At 42.2% G+C, this 23224-nt stretch overlaps 1 protein-coding gene across 1 annotated transcript; it reads right to left on the bottom strand.

The window, feature by feature from the left end:
• Nucleotides 1-17483: 17483 nt before the first annotated feature.
• Nucleotides 17484-18954, bottom strand: Hesx1 (HESX homeobox 1). The gene is made up of 4 exons (XM_021182544.2): nucleotides 18798-18954; nucleotides 18018-18217; nucleotides 17668-17769; nucleotides 17484-17582 (listed from the first exon to the last, which is right to left on the bottom strand). The coding sequence occupies exons 1-4, from the start codon at nucleotides 18952-18954 to the stop codon at nucleotides 17484-17486; spliced, it is 558 nt and encodes a 185-aa protein (XP_021038203.1).
• Between the last annotated feature and the right edge of the window lie 4270 nt (nucleotides 18955-23224).

The following is a 23224-nucleotide window of genomic DNA, read 5'->3' as shown; positions in this document are numbered from 1 at the left end:
TCCAGCCCCATTTTTGCTTTACTTTCCATCAAATTTGAAATCTGCTGGCCTAGAGATCTTAATCTCAAAGGGAATGATGACTCCATTGGATTGAAAGGTCAGGCTGTCACAAGGCCATTTTGCCACTGAAAGGCATTTCTTTCTTGGCTGGAGTGACTGATCCCTAATTCAAAGGGGAATTTAGTGTTTCTCACAGCAGGGGCAAAGATCATGATCTCTGGAATTAGGGACTCTTGGGTACAGCACTCAGTATTTCCATGACTGTTGAAAATGTTAATAGAAACTTAGCAACGAAAAATGGCAGAGTCAAGGCTGGGTACACGGTTTAGCCATAAGAGCACTGATTGTTCTTCCAGAGGAGCAGGTTTAACCGCCAACGTCTACAAGGTAGCTCACAACTGTCTCTAACTCCAGTTCCAGGAGATCCAGTGCCCTCTTCTGGCAGTTTTGGGAACTGCATGTATGTGGTACACAGCCGTACATATAGGCAAAACACCTATAGATTAACATTATGTATGTATGTATGTATGTATGTATGTATGTATGTATGTATATGACCAAGCCCACTCAGTCAGTCAACAGGTTCTCCAGATCAGGAGTGAGGATTAAAAAGAAGAAAGACCGGCTGGTGAGATGGCTCTCTTCCAAAGGTCCGGAGTTCAAATCCCAGCAACCACATGGTGGCTCACAACCATCCGTAACGAGATCTGATGCCCTCTTCTGGTATGTCTGAAGACAGCTACAGTGTACTCATATATAATAAATAAATAAATCTAAAAAAAAAAAAAGAAAGAAAGAGAGTTAGACAACATTGTAGCATGACCCCAGTCAACTTTGAGACTGAAGGCAAATTTAATTTTCCCAATCCACTTTTTATACCTTTTTAATTACATGCAAGTATTCAGGGCAAGTAGTACAATGAGGGATCAAGCAAGACAATAGTCAAGGAACAAGCAAGACAATAAACACAAAGCCCCACGATCACTCCATCACTCCGGTGATTGCTGTTTCTAAGGATGATCAAGATATCTGAGCCTACTTCTTTGTTCTACCCTAAAACCAGATTCTTACTGCCTTGTCCTTGGCCAATGTCAGGTCCCTGTCTGAAATGACTTCTTTGTCATGGCCTAATGTCGGATTCCTGCCAAGCAGCACCCCAAAAGGTTCTCCATATGTATGTGTGTGTGTGTGTGTGTGTGTGTGTGTATTGAAAAGCAGGACTACTGGGTATTCAGAGTTTGGGGAACTGAGGTTTGAGTCTGTTCATCAATTTAAAAGTTCCAACCAGGCCGGGCAGTGGGGGCACATACCTTTAATCCTAGCACTTGGGAGGAAGAGGCAGGCAGATTTTTGAGTTTGAGGCCAGCCTGCTCTACAGAGTGAGTTCCAGGACAGCTAGGGCTATTACACAGAGAAACCTGTCTCGAAAAACAAAACAAAACAAAACAAAACAAAAAGTTGTTGAAACTACTACAATTTAGTCCTCTTTGGGTGGGGTTGGGGGAGGGGTTGAAACAGGGTCTTATGTAGCTCTTGCTGGCCTTGAACTCACTACGTAGCTGCCTTGAACTCCTGATGCTTCTTTTATCTCTGAGATGCTGGGATTCCAGATTTGTATCTCCGTGCCTGGCTTTAGTTTAGATTTTAAATAACCAGATATTCAGCGGGACAGTGACTAATTAATATAGTTAGCAATACATACAATTGCTGTTGGGATTGCTTGTTTGTTTTGGAGAGAGCTTCTCGCAAAAGATGAGGGCATCTTCATTCCTGCAATGGCTGTGTCCTATTAGGTGGAGTCATAGACCTTCGGACGTGTGAGAGGAGCACACGGAAGGCGACTACTCTAAGGGAAGTGCTTATATTAGTTATCAGTTTGTTGCCTCTTAGGTTCAAAATTCACCCATCATTAACTGTTAGGCCAAACTGAATGAAGCTGGTCTCCCCTTTTCCTTTTTCAGCTAGCGTTATACTGTACTTGTCAGTAGAGGGCGATAAAGAGACGCCACACAAAGAAAAGCACGCTCTTGCTGAAGCGTTCCTGCAATCTTTGTAGCTGAGGCTGGCTTTCAATTCTGATCCTCTTGCCTCTACCTCTTGTCTAACTTCTACCCTTGTATCAGGGTAGTATTAGCCTCACCTTGTGGATTTTCTGAAGCATCTGTATAGAACTCTCCCAGCAGCACAGCAGGCATGCACCATCACCTGCACCTTAGCCTTCTCTTTTACAATGCTAAGTAGGATATGCCAGGGGAATACTCTGTGTGCCTGGGGTTTTCCCTGTTAAGATCTAAAACTATTGTTTCAGGACTATGGGGTTATACATTTTATTGATAATTTCTCAAAGAATCTGATTTGCATTGGCTCTTTTTCTCTAGTGCTTGCTGCTCTTTATTACTGTCTTGCTGCTAATTCTGAACGTATGCTCTTTCTTTTTCCTTCCTTCCTTCCTTCCTTCCTTCCTTCCTCCCTTCCTTCCTTCCTTCCTCCCTCCCTCCCTCCCTCCCTCCCTCCCTCCCTCCCTTCCTTCCTTCCTTTTTCTTTTGGAGACAGGGTTTCTCTTGAACTCACTCACTGGCTTCGAGCTTAAAGATCTGTCTGTCTTGCCTCCTGAGTGCTGGGATTAAAGATGTGTGGCACCATCACCTAGCCCTTTTCAGTTTCTTTTTTACTTTGAGACAGTATCTCACTATGCTGGCATTGGCTGTCCTGGGATTCATTGTGTTGACAAGGCTGACTTCAAATCACAGAGATCCACCCACTCCTGTCTCTGTGATCAAAGACATGTATCACCATGCCCAGTAAATAACTATTCTGCCTAGTATTGCCCCTTGAATTTGTGTCATTTTTTGGCAATGCCAGAGATTGAACCCAGGACCTTGCATATCCCAGCCGAGTACTCTGCCATTGAGCTACAGTCTCCGTCCTCTTAAGGGCAATTTTCTCTTTGTTTGTTTGTTTGTTTGTTTGTTTGTTTCTTTCTTTCTTTCTTTCAAAAGAATTATATGAGTACACTGTAGCTGTCCGTAGACACACCAGAAGAGGGCATTGGATCCCTTTACAGATAGTTGTGAACCACCATGTAGTCCTGGGAATTGAACTCAGGACCTCTGGAAGAGCAATCAGTCCTCTTAACTGCTGTGCTCTCTCTCCAGCCCAATAGCAATTTTCTTAAGGCAAAAGGTTACATTATTATCTTGAGAACTCTCTTAATAAAAAATGTCATTAGCCTGGGGTATTGTTCTCTTAAGTGTTCTGTGGTTGCCTCTCATAAAATTTGATATATTTTATTTTTTTAAAATTTTTAATATTTTTTATTACGTATTTTCCTCAATTACATTTCCAATGCTATCCCAATTGTCCCCCATACCCTGCCCCCCACTTCCCTACCCACCCATTCCCATTTTTTTTGGCCCTGGCGTTCCCCTGTACTGGGGCATATAAAGTTTGTGTGTCCAATGGGCCTCTCTTTCCAGTGATGGCCGACTAGGCCATCTTTTGATACATATGCAGCTAGAGTCAAGAGCTCCGGGGTACTGCTTAGTTCATAATGTTGTTCCACCTATAGGGTTGCAGATCCCTTTAGCTCCTTGGGTACTTTCTCTAGCTCCTCCATTGGGAGCCCTGTGATCCATCCAATAGCTGACTGTGAGTATCCACTTCTGTGTTTGCTAGGCCCCGGCATAGTCTCACAAGAGACAGCTATATCTGGGTCCTTTCAGCAAAATCTTGCTAGTGTATGCAATGGTGTCAGCGTTTGGAAGCTGATTATGGGGTGGATCCCTGGATATGGCAGTCTCTAGATGGTCCATCCTTTTGTCTCAGCTCTAAACTTTGTCTCTGTAACTCCTTCCATGGGTGTTTTGTTCCCAATTCTAAGAAGGGGCACAGTGTCCACACTTTGGTCTTCATTCTTCTTAAGTTTCATGCGTTTAGCAGATTGTATCTTATATCTTGGGTATCCTAAGTTTTGGGCTAATATCCACTTATCAGTGAGTACATATTGTGTGAGTTCTTTTGTGATTGTGGTACCTCACTCAGGATGATGCCCTCCAGGTCCATCCATTTGCCTAGGAATTTCATAAATTCATTCTTTTTAATAGTTGAGTAGTACTCCATTGTGTAAAAATGTACCACATTTTCTGTATCCATTCCTCTGTTGAGGGGCATCTGGGTTCTTTCCAGCTTCTGGCTATTATAAATAAGGCTGCTATGAGCATAGTGGAGCATGCGTCCTTCTTACCGGTTGGGACATCTTCTGGATATATGCCCAGGAGAGGTATTGCTGGATCCTCCGGTAGTACTATGTCCAATTTTCTAAGGAACTGCCAGACTGATTTCCAGAGTGGTTGTACAAGCTTTATTTTCACTTTTAATCAGTTTGAAGTATTTTCTAGCTTCTTTTGAGGTTTCCTTTTTGACCTAGAGATCATTTAGATGGAGTTGACTTCCTGAGTATCTGGGAGGACTTTCCAGATACCGCTCAGTTACTGATTGCAGTTCAGTGTTCCAGAGAAGCGGGAGTGTCCAAGACTGTTCTCAGAGGCACTGACTTAGGTTTGATTATCTCTCCTGACAGGAAGCAGAAAAGCTAGTATTCTTATAATTAGACCTTTTACCACACACACACACACACACACAAAATCCCAAATCAAAACAACAACAACAACAACAACAGACTGAAATCAGCAAAGGAAAGGGCTGAGCATGTGGTTCGGTTGGTAGAAGGCTTGCCTAGGAAGCAGCCAGCCCTAGGTTTGATTTTTAGCACTGTGACTGTTTCAGCACGACAAAACAGACTCTGTCTGCAGTCACAGCACTAAGATGGATCAGAAGTCAAAAGTTCAAAGTCATCCTTGACTACTTAGCAAGTTCAAAGTCAGACCGGAATGCATTGGATTTTATCTAAGAGGAAAAGAAATCAGCAGAGATTAAAAGTATATGGGGCAGAATCTAAAAGAAATCAGAAAAGCTTCAAGAGTTGTACAGACAGTGCCTGAGTCTTCCAGCAAGGGTGACAAGACATAAACTGTTAACCGGGGAAGCTCACTGGAGTTCTGGAATCTAGGGTTTCATTAGGGTTGGTCACCTGGGCAGGGACTACCCCTGTGGTGACCTTAGTCTCTCAGGTTTCAGCCCCTCTACAGATGACCCTGCTACAGTGCAGTCTAAGCCACCACCCTACATTACATAGTTTACCGATCTTATCCAGCACGATCTAACACTGGGAATACAAACGTCCTTTTATCAGGCAGGATACTGTAAGGGCTCAGAAGTTATCTATCTCCTAACAAGCCTGCAAGGGCCTTCAAGGGCCAGTTTCTTTGGAGCGTGCTGGCTTGAGTACTTGAAACTTGCTGAGTTAACCTTTACATGTAGGTTTGGTTCCATTCTGCGCAGAAAACATATCTGGTAGTTCTTCAGTTCTTATTGACCTATTAGTTTTTATTACCCAGAATACAAGCACTTGAGATAATGTACATGTATGGGGTGGGGGACAGGTGTGATTCAGCGGTAGAAAGCATTCTCCTGAGTTACATGAGACCCTGTGTTTGATACCAGAACTCTGTACCTGAGCACACATAAGGGAAGGTGTACTCTGCTCTTGTATGGTAGACATGATAACTATATTTGGTGGTGTTCTGTTCTGCATAAGTCGCTGCTTTTTTTAGTTTGTTTTGTTTTGGTTTGTTTTGGTTTTTTGACTTTTCGAGACAGGGTTTCTTTCTTTCTTTTTTGTTTTTTTTTTTTTTTTTTTGAGACAGGGTTTCTCTGTGTAGCCCTGGCTGTCCTGGAACTCGCTCTGTAGACCAGGCTGACCTCGAACTTAGAAATCCGCCTGTCTCTGCCTCCCAAGTGCTGGGATTAAAGGAATGTACCACCACTGCCTAGCCCAGCTTTATTTTTAATTAGGTTGACTTTATTCTATATTGGCAAGGATCTATGGATATAAGCACACAAGTTCTCCTTTTAAGTGTACTAAGAAGCTATAATAAATCAATACATTTCAGCTGGGCGTGGTGGCGCACGCCTTTAATCCCAGCACTCAGGAGGCAGAGGCAGGTGGATTTCTGAGTTCGAGTTCGAGGCCAGCTTGGTCTACAGAGTGAGTTCCCGGACAGCCAGGGCTACACAGAGAAACCCTGTCTCAAAAAACAAAAACAAAAACAAAACAAAAAAACTTAATACATTTTGTAGTACTGAGCCAATCTTACATTTCTAGAGTAAACCTATTCTGTGTTATTTTATTATAATGGTGTTGGGTTCTGTTGGCTAATATTTTATTTGGAATTTTGCATCAATATTCTTTAGTTATAATGAGTAAGATTTTCTTTGCTTTTCTTGCCGCATAAAATAATGAAGAAGTATGCCTTTCCTCTTTCAGTACTCTGGAATAATTTATGGTGTGTCTGGCAGGAGTTAACCCTTTAAAGCTGGAGGTTTAGGGGACCCGCCTGGAGCTGCAGCTTTCCGTGAAATGGAAAGTTCTGCTTCGTGTATAACAATTAGGTATTGAAATTTTCTATTTCTAGGCCAGGTGTAGTTCTAGTCCAGCCAGGATTAGAGAGTTAGATCCAGTCTCAAACAATAGCAACAAAACAAAGCAAAACAACAAAACCCAACTAGCTCCAAAGAAAACAAACTTTGTAAAAATGGAATTTAAAAAAATAATAATTTATTTATTTTTACTTTATGTGCATTGGTGTTTTGCCTGCATGTATGAGGGTGCCAGATCCCTTGGAACTGGAGTTGTGATTTTATAGGTCCTGGGAACCGAACCAAACTGGTGTCCTCTTGGAAGAGCAGCCAGTGCTCTTAACCTCTGAGGCATATCTCCAGCCTGTAAACCTGGATATATTTTTTTAAAGATTTATTTATTTATTATATGTAACTACACTGTAGCTCTTCAGACACCCCAGAAGAGGGCAGCAGATCTCATTATGAGATCATGAGCCACCTTGTGGTTGCTGGGGATTGAACTCAGGACCTCTGGAAGAGCAGTCAGTCAGTGCTCTTAACCTCTGAGCCATCTCTCCAGCCCCCTTAGAAGTTTTTTAAAGTCAATTTCCCCCCTAGATTTTTCAAATGTATTTGTTTTGTTTTGTTTAAAGATTTATTTATTTTATGTATATGAGTACACTGTAGCTGTACATGGATGTGAGCCATCATGTGGTTGCTGGGAATTGAACTCACAACCTTTGGAAGAGCAGTCAGTGCTCATAACCGCTGAGCCATCTCTCCAGCCCTCAAATGTATTTGTTTAAAGGCCTGGAAAACAGTAGCTTTTTGTTTTTCTTTTTCTTTTTAAAAATAAGAATACTTATTTATTTATATTATATACGTACACTGTAGTTGTCTTCAGACACAGCAGAAGAGGGCATCAGATCCCATTACAGATGGTTGTGAGCCACCATGTGGTTGCTGGGATTTGAACTCAGGACCTTCGGAAGAGCAGTCAGTGCTCTTACCCACTGAGCCATCTCTCCAGCCCCCTTGTTTTTCTTTTAAAAATTTTATTCTCTCTCTCTCTCTCTCTCTCTCTCTCTCTCTCTCTCTCTCTCTCTCTCTCTCTCTCTCTCTCCCCCTCTCCTCCCCCTCTCCTCCCCCTCTCCTCCCCCTCCCCCTCTCCCTCTCCCTCCCCCCTCTCCCTCTCCCTCTCCCTCTCTGTGCAAATATGTTTTTTTCTACAATGCACGTACTGCTCAGTGGATAAGTCTTAGGGAGTCGATTCTCTCTTTCCACCTTGTTAAGAGATGACCTCTCTCTGTTGCTGCCACCACTCTGGGCACACCAGCCTAGCTGAGCACTGAGCATGCAGCTAATTTTCCTGTTCTGCCTCTTGTCTCTCCTTAGGTGCTCTGGGGTTACACATCTACTTCACTGTGTCTGGCTTTGTGTGTGGGTTATGATGACTGGCTGAGAAAGAATCTTCTTACTATTTTGTCCAGTGTAGATTTGAACTCTTGAGCTCAGACAATTCACCCACCTCAGCATCCTAAGCAGTTGGGACTAAGCACAAGCACCAGGTGAAAGTCTGTCACCAAGCAGGGAGCCCGGTACATTTACATCCCAGAACACGTGAGGCTAAGGCAGGATCATCAAAAATCTTGGGCGGTTTGGCCACATAGCAAGATCCCATCTCAAAAAAAAAAAAAGTTCTTTATGAATTTATTTATTTATTTTTTTAAACTTTCTTGTATATATAGTTTGTGGAGAGCTGCTTTTGGGGATGTCTTCTAGGTATTTGGCAAGAATTTGACATTGGGCCAGGACTCGGGAATAGGCTCAAGATGAATACACTGAGGAATGTGGTTTTGTATCTTTTTTTTTTAAGATTTATTTATTTATTATAGGTATGTACACTATAGCTGGCTTCAGACACTCCAGAAGAGGGCATCAGATCCCATTACAGATGGTTGTGAGCTACCATGTGGTTGCTGGGATTTGAACTCAGGACCTTTGGAAGAGCAGTCAGTGCTCTTAACCACTGAGCAATCTCTCCGGCCCCCTGTATCTTGATGGGTCTTGTTAAGACCCTGAGTTCAGCAATCATGGGACCTTTGTTTATGCTTTGTCTATTACTTAACTACTCTGTTTATGTCTTAGGATTGACCATATTCTTTGCACATACTTAGAATGGTATAAATGCAGACTGGAAAAAAATAAGCCTGCTTCAGCCACAGCACTGGCTGGAGTCTTGTTATAATGTTGTCTAATTGTCTTTTTCTTTTCAATTCTAGCTCCTTCCCTTGAAGCCCAGTTCTCTGACTGAGCTGGCTTGGTCAGTAGTCCTACTTTTCCAGTCTTTCTATCCACTCTTTGTTGTTGTTTTGTTTTGAGACTGGGTCTCATGGAGCCCAGTGTGTTGTCAAATTTGTTTTGCAGTTGAGGCTTTCCTTGTACTTGTGGGCCCCTGCTTCTGCCTCCCAAGTGTTGGGTTCACAGGCATGTTCAGAAACACCCAGTTCACAGATGCTCTTCTTAATCTCATCTTTACCGTGTCTATTCTTGTTCATAGTTATTACTTGTATGGTCTATAATTCTTTCTTAGTTTCTTAGGTTTGAATTGCATATTTTTTTGGCAGCATATATAAATATACATTTTCTTCTTATATCATTCTTTGTATATTTCACAACCTTTTGTACATATTTCATCATTATCACTAAGTTCTAGAAATTCTTCTACCTTCTCTTATATATATTATAATCTATTAATCTATGTATTTGTACATATGTGTATGTATGTATGTCAGGGAACAATTGCTTTCAACTCATTTCAGTATATATATATATATATATATATATATATACACATATATATATACACACACACATATATATGTGTGTATGTGTGTGGTGTATATATGTGTGTGTATATATATACATACATATGTATACAATATATACACATATATGTGTGTGTATATATGTATACACACACTATACACACACACATGTATGTGTTTATGTTTACAATTGCCATAACATATGTGTGAGGGTCAGGGGCCAACCTGCTGGAGTAGTCAGCTTGTCCGGCTTGGTGGCAAGTGCCTTCACTGGCTGAGTCAACTTGTCAGCCCCTCCCCTTTATTCTTGAAACAGATTCACTCACTGAACTTGGAGCGTGCTATTATAGTAGACTGGCTATCCATGGAACTTCAGGGAGCTTCCTGTCTCAGCTCTGGGATGTTGACATGGGAATGAGAGTGGATTTGTGTGTGTGTGTGCCAGAGAACGCAGGTCCTCATGTAGGAGCAGCAAGTCCTTTGCTTGAGCCCCGGGACCTAAGTGTTGCTTTTCTCTTTTCACTTAGGAGTCCTTCAACAGGAAGATTGAAGGCGAGCGTTCGGGTTGAAGAGTCTTTTTGTTTTGAAACAACATTGAATTTGCAAGAAAAGCTGCAAGTAGACCTAACCACCCTCAACTAACAATTATGACTGAGCTTAACACATTGTGGGGAAACCACCAGAGGAAAAGTAGCAAAAACCAATTTCACATTTCTCATAAACAAGATAGGACAAGATGTCATGGACATATAACATATAAGATTTGTTTCCTTTGTGCACAATGTAGTGCTATTTGATCATTTTCTATCTTTTTCTCTACCATTTCCCTCCCACCTAATTTTGTGGTGGGGGAGAGATTTTGCAGTACTAGAGGTTGACCCTGGGTTCTCTTGGATGCTTGGCTCCAGTTCCCTTTGACTACCTTACAAAATCGCTGGACACCTGTCATATTGTGCTGGGACACGGTATGGACATCATGCCGTTTAGTTTTTACTGCAAGGCACTTCTCATTAATCTGTGTATGTGATATTTAATCAAGCACATTTTGCAGCTGTTTTGGTTTTCATTGCTGTGAAGAGACACCATGACCAAGGCAAGTCTTATAAAGGCAAACATTTAATTGGGGCTGGCTTTACAGTGTCAGAGGTTCAGTCCATTATCATCATGGTAGTGTGCAGGAAGACATGGTGCAGGAGGAGCTGAGAGTTCTACATCTGGATCCTCAGGCAACCAGGGGAGAGACTCTCTCCCCACTGGAGGAGCTCGCATAGGACCTCAAGGACCCATGCCATCAGTGATGCACTTCCTCCAAGACACCACCTACTCAACAAGGCCACACCTCTCAAAAGTGCCTCTTCCTATGGACCAAGCATATTCAAACCAAGAGGATAATATCTTTTCCTTAACTCATTTGAAAGTGTGAATGCCTTAGTCACCTCTGAAACATCCTCCCAGTACAGGCATGATAACAAGAAAACCAACAACACTCCCATTCAAATTCTGTGTCTGGCCCTTGTTCCTTTCTGCCTACTGCAGCCTCTAAGAGCACCTTATTGGGCTGGTGAGATGGCTCAGTGGGTAAGAGCACCCGACTGCTCTTCCGAAGGTCCAGAGTTCAAATCCCAGCAACCACATGGTGGCTCACAACCATCCGTAACGAGATCTGGTGCCCTCTTCTGGAGTGTCTGAAGACAGCTACAGTGTACTTACATATAATAAATAAATAAATCTTTAAAAAAAAAAAAAGAGCACCTTATCACCCTTTTCTCTCTTAGAGGCACTGCCCATCCAGATGCTGCCCAGTTCTTCTCTGTAATCCATGCTCCCATATTCCAAGCCTTTTGTTTCATTTTGGTTTGGTTTTTCAAGACAGAGTTTCTCTGTGTGGCCCTGGCTGTCCTGGAACCGTGTTGTCTTTGAACTCAGAGATCTACCTGCCTCTACCTGGGAGGCAGTGCTGGGATTAAAGTCGAGTACCACCATAGCCTGGCATACCAAGACTTTTTTTTTTTTTTACTGTGTTAAAAATAATAAAAGCAAAGAGCTAAGGATATAGCTTGGCAGCAGAATGTTTGTCTAGTCTTCTTGAAGCCCTGTGTGCAATCCCCAAAACTGCTGAAAAAAAATTGAGATAGAACTTATATATCACCAACCCAGTATATACATGCACACAAGATAGCAGTTTTAGTATACTACAATAGCTAATTTCACATGTCAGTTTGACTACATCGTTTATGGTGTCAGGATATTTGGCTAAACATTGTCTATTTACTTCTGAAAAGATATGTTTGGACACGGACACACACAAAAGATATGTTTGGTTTGTTCTTTAAGGTTGGGTTTTGGTCTGTATCCTGGTAGGAAGGGCAGGGGAATGGGGAGAAGGTTGGGGGAGGGGATGTGGGTGGGACGCAGATTCTATTTATCAGGCCTTCCTCGCTGTTTATCCACCTCCCAAAGGCTCCACCATTGAATGCCATCACACTGCAATTGATTAGGTTTCACATTTGAATTGGGGTGGCCATAAAATTAAAAGGCAAGCAAGCACCAGAAGTAAAGAGGAAAGTATGGCCCCCACGAGTTTACCACATATAACCTGGTCCACATCGCCACGAGATCCCACCATTCAGCAGAGTCACTGCAGTGCTGATGGAACTCCATGTCTGTGGCTGAGCAGGGGTTTGGCAGAAGGAGCCAGGCTCATAGCCATGGCTATCTGCTAGCTTAGTGTACACCTGTGTGTGTAATGTTGCATGTACATGGGTTTGTGGAGGCCACAATCATTTCATTTCTCAATTGTTCTTTACTGAGTGTCTGCGGGTTCACACACACACACACACACACACACACACACACACACACACACCAGTGCGCATATGTGCTGCCAGTATGTTCACTCCATGGTGCTTGTGTGGAGGTCAGAGCCCTCCTTTCTACCATGTGTGTCTCCAGGGATCAAACTCAGGTTGTCTGGTTTGGTGGTAGGTACCTCTATCCAGAGAGCCAAACTGCCTGCCCTTTCACCTTGCCAAACCTGGAGGTCACCAATTCAGCTAGGCTGGCTGGCCAGTGAGCTTCAGGGATCTTCTTCCTGTTTCAGCCCCTACTCAAACCCCAATTAGCAACAGGCTTATAGACAGGCCCCTCGGTACTGGCTCCTGCACTGGCTGTGGCAGGCACTTTATCAACTGAGCTACCTCTCCAGGTCCCACCCCATCCCTATTTGTTAGTTTCTAATGTGGCAAACAGGACATAACCTGAATTGTCATTTTTCCTTTCCTCCTTCCTCCCTTCCTTCCTTTCTTTTTGATTTATTTATTTATTTATTTATTTTAAAGATTTATTTATTATATGTGAGTACACTGTAGCTGTCTTCAGACACCCCAGAAGAGGGCATCAGATCCCATTAGAGATGGTTGTGAGGCACCATGTGGTTGCTGGGATTTGAACGCAGGACCTTCAGGAGAGCAGTCCTGAAGGTCCTGCGTTCCAGCCCCTGTATTGTTCTTTAATCTGCTGAAGTTACCTTGTAAATGTCAGTTAAAGCAGATGGTCCCCTCAGCCATCCGAGGAGACTAGAGAGCAGAGGGACTGGTTTGGTTCCTGAGTGTTAGGGATTTTACAACAGACAGATGATAACAATAAACTATTTAGTTTGCAGAGTTCTTTCATTTGTGGGACTCATTTAGTAAAGCTCGTTGGGTCTGCTAAGGCCCATTAGCATTGAAGGGAGAGACTGAAAAAATAAGAAACTGAAAAGGGGTGACCCTCACTGAGTTGGGTGTCTCTGTGACTCCAGGAGTTGCTGACACTGCCCTGTGAGTGTACAACAGGAGACAGAAAACTAATACTAGGCTAAGCCAAGTTTTGTCTAGTTTGAGGCTGGGAGAACGGAATTGGCAAGTCACTGCTTATCTCCGCGAGTTGGATTTCACATCACAGACTAGCTCACCCTCCCCGTTTCGGAGTTCCTGGTTGGTACTGTGCACCGGGTTTGGTAGTGGGCGGTTTATGCCATTTGTGTGATGTGTGATAAGATGCAAGCGAAGAAAGCTGCTATTTACACTGATTAACCCCGACGCTGACCACCAGCACACACAGCCATTGTTCCCGCCAGAACTCTTTCCCGACAGGCTTTGTCTAGCTGGCTTTAGGAGGGACAAATACCATTACAAGAGACCAAATAACTTCATTTGGGTGGAGGTTAGATAATAGAGACGCTGCAGGTATTAGCCTGACTGCATTAGCTTGATTGGCTACTACTGTTCACCTTGTCCCGAGCTTTCCTGGAGACAAAGGCCTGGAATTACCAGCCACGGAGATAAGCTGTGGATTAGGGCCTGGCTCTCTAGGGAAAGAGAATTCTACCCTAGCTTTGCATTTCGCTTGTTTTAACCCCCTCAAAGTTAACTTCCAGTTGCCCCGCTGAATGTTATTACACTCTTTACAGATTTTAGCAATTTTAATTTCAAAAGTGTTACTGACTCATTATAACGAAACCAGCCATTACCTTTCAGGTTTCTGAGAAACTCAGAAATACAGTGGCGAGCTTGGTGTTTTATCCTGCTTCTTGACTATTTTCATATGATATAAATTGGTCTCATAAGAATCATAATAAAACAGATATTATTACTAATATCTAAAATTAAATGGTTATGCATCACATACATTTTCTTCATTTCTCTTTCTTCCTTCTTTTCTTCCTTCCTTCTTTCTTCCTTCCTCCCTTTCTTTTTGATACACTGTTTCTGTGTATAATACTGCCTGTCTTGGAACTTTCTGTAGACTGGCCTGGTACTCACAGAGATCCTTCTTCCTCTACATCCTGAGTGCTGGGATTAAAGCCATGCACCACCAACACCACCACCACACCTAGCAGTATTTTCAACATTACAAACTATTTAAATTTTTTCTGACATCCACATATTGTTTATTTCAATCACAGTGTAACTCCTTTTCTGTAGTGCTGGGTATTGAACTCATTCGTGCTAGGTGAGTGCTCTGCTACTGAGCTCAGCGCTAATTACATCATTCTACATTTGTAATTATTGCGCCACTGTGTTGTTACTTCAGCTTCAAAAACAAAGTGCCATCCGTTATACATAACTTATTTTAATTATAAGGTTTTCTGAGACTTAGGGCCCAGAAGTCAGTTATACACACGGCACTGGGCCGGGGCATGCAGAGGTAAGCCAGTACCAAAGCTGCTTCTTGCCTCATCAGACTTTGCAGACACGTCAGCTTTTATGCTTGCTTTTTAAAGATTGTTAATTGTCGTTTAATGTTTGTGAAACTATTTCATTTCCTTTTAGATTGTGAAATTTTTTACAGACCCTTGCCCTCTCTATGAGTTTGGTTTAATTACAAACTGGAGTTTGGGTTTGAAGTCAAAATGTATGAGAAACACTACAAAAATGCTCAGATATGAATATTCAAAAGCAGTTTCTTATTTTGTCTAAGACTTAAGATTCTGTAAACTAAGCAGACATGAAGCATAGCGAGCAGTAACGCTGACACTGCAAGGTAATGCAAATTGTGGCCATAACTGAATAAACAATATTGCGACCAACAAAAAGCCAACTCTTTTATGATATTTAAGATCTATAAAGTATTTAACTGTGGTTCTTTCTGAAGGATAAGACTTGAGGCGGCCTCTACCTTAGCAGTATTGCTAAAGAAAAGAAATGCTTACTTATGTCCCATGACACGCTGCCCCTGCCTTCTGGCCTGTTAGCTTCCAACCATCAAACCCAACATTTTCATGGGGTTCCAGGGGAGCAAAGAAAGCTGCTAGTGGAGCAATGTTGGCTGATGTGCATCACAAGGACTGCTCCAACTACTTACTCCTGGCAGTAACTCCTTATGCTGGCACGAGTGGCCCATCTTGTTCAGAAGCACTTTGACCCCCTGGCCTTCCTAGTGACAGACAGCTCTGCTCACCTATCCCTTTCTCCTCCTTCCTTGTCTTGGCAATAGCTCAAAAGAATAAGGAGTGTATTGCTGACTGACTCCTGAAAAACAGAGCTCTCTGACACAATGCGCTGGCAGTAGATTATTTCCTAAAGTTCTGAGTCAAATTGTCTTCCAATCAATCAATACAAATAAATATCCCAGGAAAAAATGTGTAGTGGTAATAGAGTTGATAATCCAGTCAAAACTGTCACTCTGGTATTCACAGGGAAATAGGATGGGTAAAGGATTGGGAGAGATAAAAAAGAGAAGGCAAAACGCAATACAGGCGGAGGAAAGTGAAATCTGGCGGCCACTCACAGAATTAGAGCATTCAGACTCACCTTTCAAAGCCAAACAAACCCTACTCAATTAGATTTTTTCATTAACTAGAAAATGAACACCTGGGGTTCTGCGGCTGTTGTTTGTTTTGTTTTTCAGAGGAGAGGACTCCCTTTCTGCCTCATAGTTCCTTGTTCTAATCTCAGGGAATAGCTATGGTTTGTCCCACAGGACGTACCTTATTATTTCCAGTAGCTGTGTCAGAACACATGCAAAAAGACAGTACCATGGTACTGAAATATATAGTTATATACATACCTATACACATATATGTTTTTGCATATATAAGTACATAAGATTTATGTTTATATAATATATAATATACTTATATATAAAAATACTTAAACTTATTAATAAGTATTAATATTAACAATTAGTCTATGTAGGCATATATAATACTTATATGTAAGTATTATATAAGTATAGCTAAGCATATACATATATATAAGTTTTGCATGTATGTATACATGCACATATATATATATATATACTATATATATGTATACATACATACATATATGTATTTGAGCACATGCAAAGACACTAGTAGCCTGATACTGAAGTATATAGTTGATTGGAATCCTTAAGCTGAAAACAGAAACAAACTAGATGATCACTATCACATAAAACACCAAAAAAGGCCATATTAAATGAATTTGAAATCTATTTGAAAAATTGCATTTATTTGCTAATTTATTCATTTTTACAAAATGTTAAAGATACACTTATTTATTCGTATGTGTGTGTGTGCAGACGTGTGTGTGTGTGTGTGTGTGTGTGTACATGTGCATGTGTGCATGAATGTTCATGACACACATGTCGAGATTTTTCAGTGTTGATTCTCTCTCTCAGCCATGTGGGATCTGGGGGACTAATGAAACCTGGGTCACCAGGCTCGGCAGCAAGTACCTTAACCTTCTGATCCATGACACCAGCCCTGCAGCTCAAGTCCTTTTGGCAGTGCAATACAGTGGTGGGGATATGAGAGCTGATGGTCTTATGCCTGTACTCTTATGCCTGTACTTTGTTGTAATGACTTTAAAAGAAAAACAACTTGAAATTGGTGTGCTGTAGATTTGTTTGAACACATGGCCAGAAATCAGCAGAAGATTCACAAATAACTCATTGTATAATATAGGTGTGTATAATTACATTTCAAAAGCAACCTGGAAAAAAAAACTAATGGAAGTAAATTAAACCTATTATTATTACTATTACTACTACTATATTTTGAAATACTTTGTAAGTTGTAACCAACCTGTGGAATCAGTTATGAACTTAGTGATTTCTTTTCTTTCTTTCTTTCTTTCTTTCTTTCTTTCTTTCTTTCTTTCTTTCTTTTTTTTTTTTTCTGAGACAGGGTTTCTCTATGTAGCCCTGGCTGTCCTGGAACTCACTCTGTAGACCAGGCTGGCCTTGAACTCAGAAATCCGCTTGCCTCTGCCTCCCAAGTGCTGGGATTAAAGGCGTGCACACCACCACTGCCCGGCTGAGCTTAGAGATTTTAATACACATAGTAACTTATTAGATCAACTTTACTCACTTGTAAACAACTATTGTTGAGGTTAGGAGGGAGAATGGGGTGAATCTGGGACGTGTTAGCGGAGGAACGGATAAATATGACTAAAATAGGCTGTATACACCTGTGAAGGTTTCAAAGAAGAATGTATATTAAAATACCGGTCATTTCTGAAAATTTTTATTAAAAATATATAGGAAAGGTGTTTTCATTATAACTATAAATGTACTGTTCTAGAATCATAATTATTTGCAATATTTTCAGAAGAATGACAATATCTAGATTAGATACAGGAGAGAACGGTAACATTTTAAGTACTTGGAATTTCCATTGATTTCTTGTGTACTATACAACTGGAAGAGAAGCCAACATGTGTAATTTTCTACCTATTTCAGAAGATCTGGGTTGAAGGGTTTTTTTGCCATTAGAAACTGTGATTCTCTACGGGACCTTTTCACCTTTGCTCGGCGATTTTGGAACCAAATCTAGAATGAAGGGAAAATAAAACAGTTCTCAGACACATTACCACACTATTTATCATCACTGGTAACAACTGTGTTTGCACCCTACCTGGATTCTGTCTTCCTCTAGGTTCAGCTTTTGAGCTAGGTCCTCTCTGATGTCAATGCCAGGGTAGCAGTTCACTCTAAAGACATTTTCCAATACTTCGACCTAGAATAAGGAAGGAATTCTTTAAAGTGACATTATTTTATATGTCACCAAAATTGGGCTTTCAGATGAAAAAATGCACTTAAATTTGGGCCTTTAATCTAAATGCATTTTAAAACAATTGGTTGCCCAGAGACTGTTAAACTATGAGTCCACCCTTTCACTAATGCCACTTCTACACTAGGACCCCAGAGTGTCTGGCTTCTGTCACAACCTTTGTGTTGTCACTATTGGCTGAAAAATCTTCTCACCTGGTTCTGGGTGAAAGCAGTTCTTGGCCTTCGTCCTCGGTACCAACTCAATTCTCTTTTCAATGAGCGGGTTTCTGAGGCTGAAAAATAATTTTCATATTTCGGAGCCCTTTCTTCTGGCCTTGGGTGATCCACTGGACAAGGAAATGAAGTCTCACTGGGAAGATCTGGGGCATGTAGGGGTGGGGTGCCATCTTTCTCTAAAATCAGAAGAAGAAGGTCCATCTTATATTGCCTATGCTCCACAAAGTTCTGGAAAAAAGTCATTTTAGTAACTTGCTTTGAATTTTCCTAGGGAATTCCCTAGGAATTCTTCAGGGTTTCACAAAAGAATTGTCTCCCCCATTCTCCCCCCCCCCAAAAAAAAAGAGGATAGAGGGGGGGAAGGGAGGGGGAGGGAGGGAGAGAGGGAGAGAGAGAGAGAGAGAGAGAGAGAGAGAGAGAAAGAGAGAAAGAGAGAAAGAGAGAGAGAGAGAGAGAGAGAGAGAGAGAAGCCTTGGTGATAGAGAACATACATTTTGAACTCTACCATTCATTTTTCAGTGAAGAGAGATTTAGAATGCCTGATGTGACACATGTACACAGAGGGTCTTCTGAAACAAATGCTATTTCTCTCTGGGAGTGAACCACCCAGGGCAGGCACTCTATTCCCTTCCGACCCTGTTGGAGACCTTTTATATATACAGAACAGAATGCGAACGTGGTTTCTAATCCTATACTGCATGAAATAAAGGACAAACTAAAAACGCAGATGAATTTAGAAGTTGAGTTGCAGCATACCTGAGTCGCCGCAGGTGTCTGTCCAGGGTCTGTGGGGTCTTACTGATGTTGTACAATCTTTTTTCTGGTCCAGTCCTAAAATGCTCTCAATTGAGAAGGAGCAGGGCGCGGGCTTGCTTTCCCGGAGCTGAGCACCTTCCCGAAGGCTGGGAGACATTCTCTTCTGGGTCGTACAGCGCCGGAGGGCTCCTGCCCCACGTGTGCAGAGCTGGGATCTTCCAGCAGTTCACCTTGTAGCTTTGCTGACTAGGGGGCTGGGTTTCCAAAGTCACTAATTAAAATCCTGTTTTAGAAAGTTTTAGCAAGTCAATGAACACTTGCCCAGCCAGCGGCTTAAGGAGTTAATTGTTTATTTGTTTGCAAGTAATTAGCAACTAATGGCTACACCAGGGGGCCACCTACAGGGACAAAAAGTGTTATCTCTCCAAAGCAGAACGCAGACTTAACTTTCTCGGAAGAAGTGATGCACGAACATAGCACTCCTCTTTTATTTGAGATCATTAATGTATAAAATCGTGGTTTTCTTCTGAAGTTTGTATTTTTAAGGATTCTAGATACCTAAATGTACAGGGTGGATAGAGGAGCAGTCAAGTAATAAATAATCAGATTTAGTGAATGTTCTTCCAAGGAAACTGGGAAAAATAATAATCTCTTAATGCTATTACAGTAATTCTGATGAAAATGCCTGTTTTCCATATGCATATGTAATGATGAACGTTGTCAATGAAAACGCAGTACTCTTTGGAGTGCAGCACACTGGAAAAGCCTGGCAGTGTTATTAACACAGAGTGCAATCGCCTTCCAAGTGTCTTGGCTTAATTCATAGGAACAGTTGCACCATGTATTTGAAATAATTAATGGGCTAATTCCTTTCTTTCAGTCTTTCTTTTAAATGAGAGAGATACAAGCTTACAAGAGGTTCAAATGCTACAGAGAATAATTTATTTCTATAACAGTTATTTCAAAGAGCGTAGTTTGAGACAAAGTCTCATTATGCAGTTATGGAACTAACTCTATAGACCAGACTGGCCTTGAACTGACAGATCTGTCTCTCTCTGCTTGTTGAATTAGTGTCTGTGTGACTTGCTTTGGTCAGAGGAAAGAATGTGAGCAAAAGCTCAAAATGCATTAGTATGATTGGTTTACATTGCTTTCCTTTTTTTTTTTTTTGTTTTGTTTTGTTTTGTTTTTGGAGACAGGGTTTCTCTGTGTAGCCCTGGCTGTCCTCGAACTCACTCTGTAGACGAGGCTGGCCTCGAACTCAGAAATCTACCTGACTCTGCCTCCCATTGCTTTCTGATAACGCCATGACATCACCCCTGTGGTAGCTCCTACCCTTCAGCCTTCAGCCTTCAGCCTTCAGCCTTCATTTCAGCCTAAGCCCTAGAATGGACATGTTAATCAGACTCTAACCCATTTTATAGATAGTTAAGTAGTTAAGTCAGCTGAATCCAGCAAAGCTTTGTCAAATGCCAACTGGCCTGAAGTCTCTCTCTCTCCACGCCCCCCCTCACCCTCTCTCTCTCATATTCTTGTTTTTGTTTGTTTGCATGGTTTTTTTTTTTTGTTGTTGTTTGTTTGTTTTTGAGACAGGTTTCTCTGTTTAACAGCCCTGGCTGTCCAGGAACTCCCTTTGTAGACCAGGCTGACCACATGTCTCTGCCTCCCTAGTACTGAGATTAAAGGTGTGACCCACCATGCCCACCATGCCCACCATGCCCAGCCTTGGCCTGATATTTTCTAAGCAGGAAAAACAACCAACCAGTTAAAACCACTGACATTTGTGGGAATTTTTACACGTACAATCTTTTTACCTTTTTGTTAAACAATTTAAGAAATAGATTTATTTATTCCTATGTATGTGTGTGTGCCGGAATGTATGTATGTGCAGTATGTGTGTGTGATGCCCATGGAGGTCATAAGAGGGCATTGGATCCCCTAGAATTGGGTTTAGAGGTAGTTGTAGGCTGCCATGTAGGAAGTTAACCTAGATCCTCTGCAAACCAGTAAGTGCTTTTCACTGCTCAGCCATCTCTCCGGTGAGACCCACAACTCCTTTATAGATAGAGTCCTGCTCTGTAGCCCAGGCCAATCTTGAGCTTAGTGTGAAACTCAGGATGTCGACAAACTCAAGGCCTCACTAGTACACTAGCCACCACAAGTGAGAACAGCCGTCTAAACAGCATTTAGGAAGAAATGGCTCATTGGCCGGATGTGAAAGTGAGGGACACGGGGCATTAAGAGTGCTTCTGGCGTTCCTGCCTGGCTACAGGAGGTGGCCTCTTCAGGTTCCATGTCCCCAATGCTGTGAGCCACAGCTAAGGTCACCTCCATTGATTCTTGGGAGCCTCCCTTATCCCAGGTCTCTGCTTCATCCTGGAGATGCCCCCCCCACCTCCCTACCCCCATCAGTTGCAGATTTCTATTCATTCTCATGGCCATCTGGCTGTCTCTCTTGTCCCACCCTGATCCTAAACACCTACCCCCATTCCCCTCTTCATCCCCTCTCCCTCCCAGTTCCCTCCCTCCATCTGCCTCTCATGACTATTTTATTCCCCCTTGTGAGATTCAAGCATCCTTGCTTGTGCCTTCCTTCTTGTTTAGTTTCTTTGGGTTTGTGGAGTGTAGCATGGAACCCCAGTAGAATGATAGGGACACTAATCCACCCACAAAACTTTTAACCCAAAATTTATTCTGTCTACAAGAAATGCAGAAAAGCGGGCTGGCGAGATGGCTCAGCAGGTAAGAGCACTGACTGCTCTGCTGAAGGTCCTGAGTTCAAATCCCAGCAACCACGTGGTGGCTCACAACCACCCGTAATGAGATCTGACGCCCTCTTCTGGTGCTTCTGAAGTCAGCTACAATGTACTTATATACAATAAATAAATCTTGGGCCAGAGCAAGCAGGGACTGAGCGAGCGGGGCCGACCAGAGCAAGCAGAGGTCCTAAAAATTCAATTCCCAGCAACCACATGAAAGCTCACAATTATCTGTACAGCTACAGTGTACTCACATACATAAAATAAATAAATAAATCTTTTTTTTTTTAAAGAAATGCAGAAAAGAGAGATGGAGCGGATACTGAGGGAGTAGCCATCCAATACCTGGGCCAACTTGAGACCCATCCCATGGGCAAGCATCAATCCCTGACACAATTAATGAATCTCTGTTGCAGACAGGAGTCTAACATGGCTATCCTCTGAGAGGCTCCATCCAGCCCCTGACTCAGACAGATACAGGCACCCACAGCCAAACAATGGATGGAGCGCTGGGACTCTTATAGAACAGGAGGAAGGATTGCGGACCCCAAAGGGGATAGGAACTTCACAGAAAGACCAATAGAGTCAACTAACCTGGACCCTTGCTCTCAGAGTCTGAACCACCAACCAAAGAGCATTCATGGTCTGGACCTAGGCCTTCCCACAAACATGAAGCAGATGTGCAGCTTGGTCTTTAGGTGGTCTTTGAATAACTGGAGCAGGGGCTATCCCAAAAGCTGTTGCCTGTCTGTGGAATATGTTCTTCTAGCTGGGCTGCCTTGTCTGGCCTCAATGGGAGAGGATGCACCTAGCCTCGCAGAGACTTGATGTACCAGGGTTGGGGGGATACCCAGGGGAAGCCCTAACTGCTCCTAGGAAAATGAGAGGGGGAGGGGAAAGGATTGTGAGAAGGGGTGACCTGGAGGGGGGCAATGAGTGGGAAGTAAAGTGAATAATAATAATATTATTATTAATAATGAATGTTTCTGGCTGGTGGTCCTTTCACATGCTAATGGTTCCAGCACAGAGGCAGGGGAATTGTGGTCATGAGTCCAGAAGCCAGGGCTACAGAGCAAAATATTGTCTCAATATACAAAATATATGAAAGGCTAAAAATAGTTTGGTTAATATTCACACTGGAATTTGTTTTTTTTTTTTAAAGATTTATTTATTATTATATCTAAGTACATTGTAGCTGTCTTCATTAGCACCAGAAGAGGGCATCAGATCTCATTATGGATGGTTGTGAGCCACCATGTGGTTGCTGGGATTTGAACTCAGGACCTCTGGGAGAGCAGTCGGTGCTCTTAACCACTGAGCCATCTCTCCAGCCCGGAATTTCTTTTTTAATTCAATCTATTTCCAAATCTTTCCCTCCAATTCTTCTATTACAAGAAATTCAGGTGTATCATTAAATTATTAATTTGAGACCTCTCAATTTTTTTGATGTAGACGTTCAGTGTTAAAAACTTTCCTTTTTAGGTTTGCCTTCATTGTGTCCCAAAAGACTTCGGTATGCTGTGGATTTGTTTTCATTCAATTCTACAAATTTAAAAATTTTCTTCCCGGGCTGGTGAGATGGCTCAGTGGGTAAGAGCACCCAACTGCTCTTCTGAAGGTCCGGAGTTCAAATCCCAGCAACCACATGGTGGCTCACAACCATCCGTA

Source organism: Mus caroli, unplaced genomic scaffold, assembly GCF_978045245.1.
Source record: "Mus caroli unplaced genomic scaffold, Mus_caroli_1 scaffold_12, whole genome shotgun sequence".
NCBI lineage: Eukaryota > Metazoa > Chordata > Mammalia > Rodentia > Muridae > Mus > Mus caroli.
Note: the sequence above shows the minus strand (reverse complement) of the source record. Positions and strands in the feature narration are given on the sequence as shown.

What these genes read in the sequence shown, in the direction of transcription:
- Hesx1 (XM_021182544.2), bottom strand. Translation starts at nt 18,954, where the DNA reads ATGTCTCCCAGCCTTCGGGAAGGTGCTCAGCTCCGGGAAAGCAAGCCC. An exon ending in CTGCTTTCACCCAGAACCAG is followed by an intron (nt 17,770 to 18,017) that starts GTGAGAAGATTT and finishes TCCTTATTCTAG; the next exon opens with GTCGAAGTATTGGAAAATGT. An exon ending in TAGAGGAAGACAGAATCCAG is followed by an intron (nt 17,583 to 17,667) that starts GTAGGGTGCAAA and finishes CCTTCATTCTAG; the next exon opens with ATTTGGTTCCAAAATCGCCG.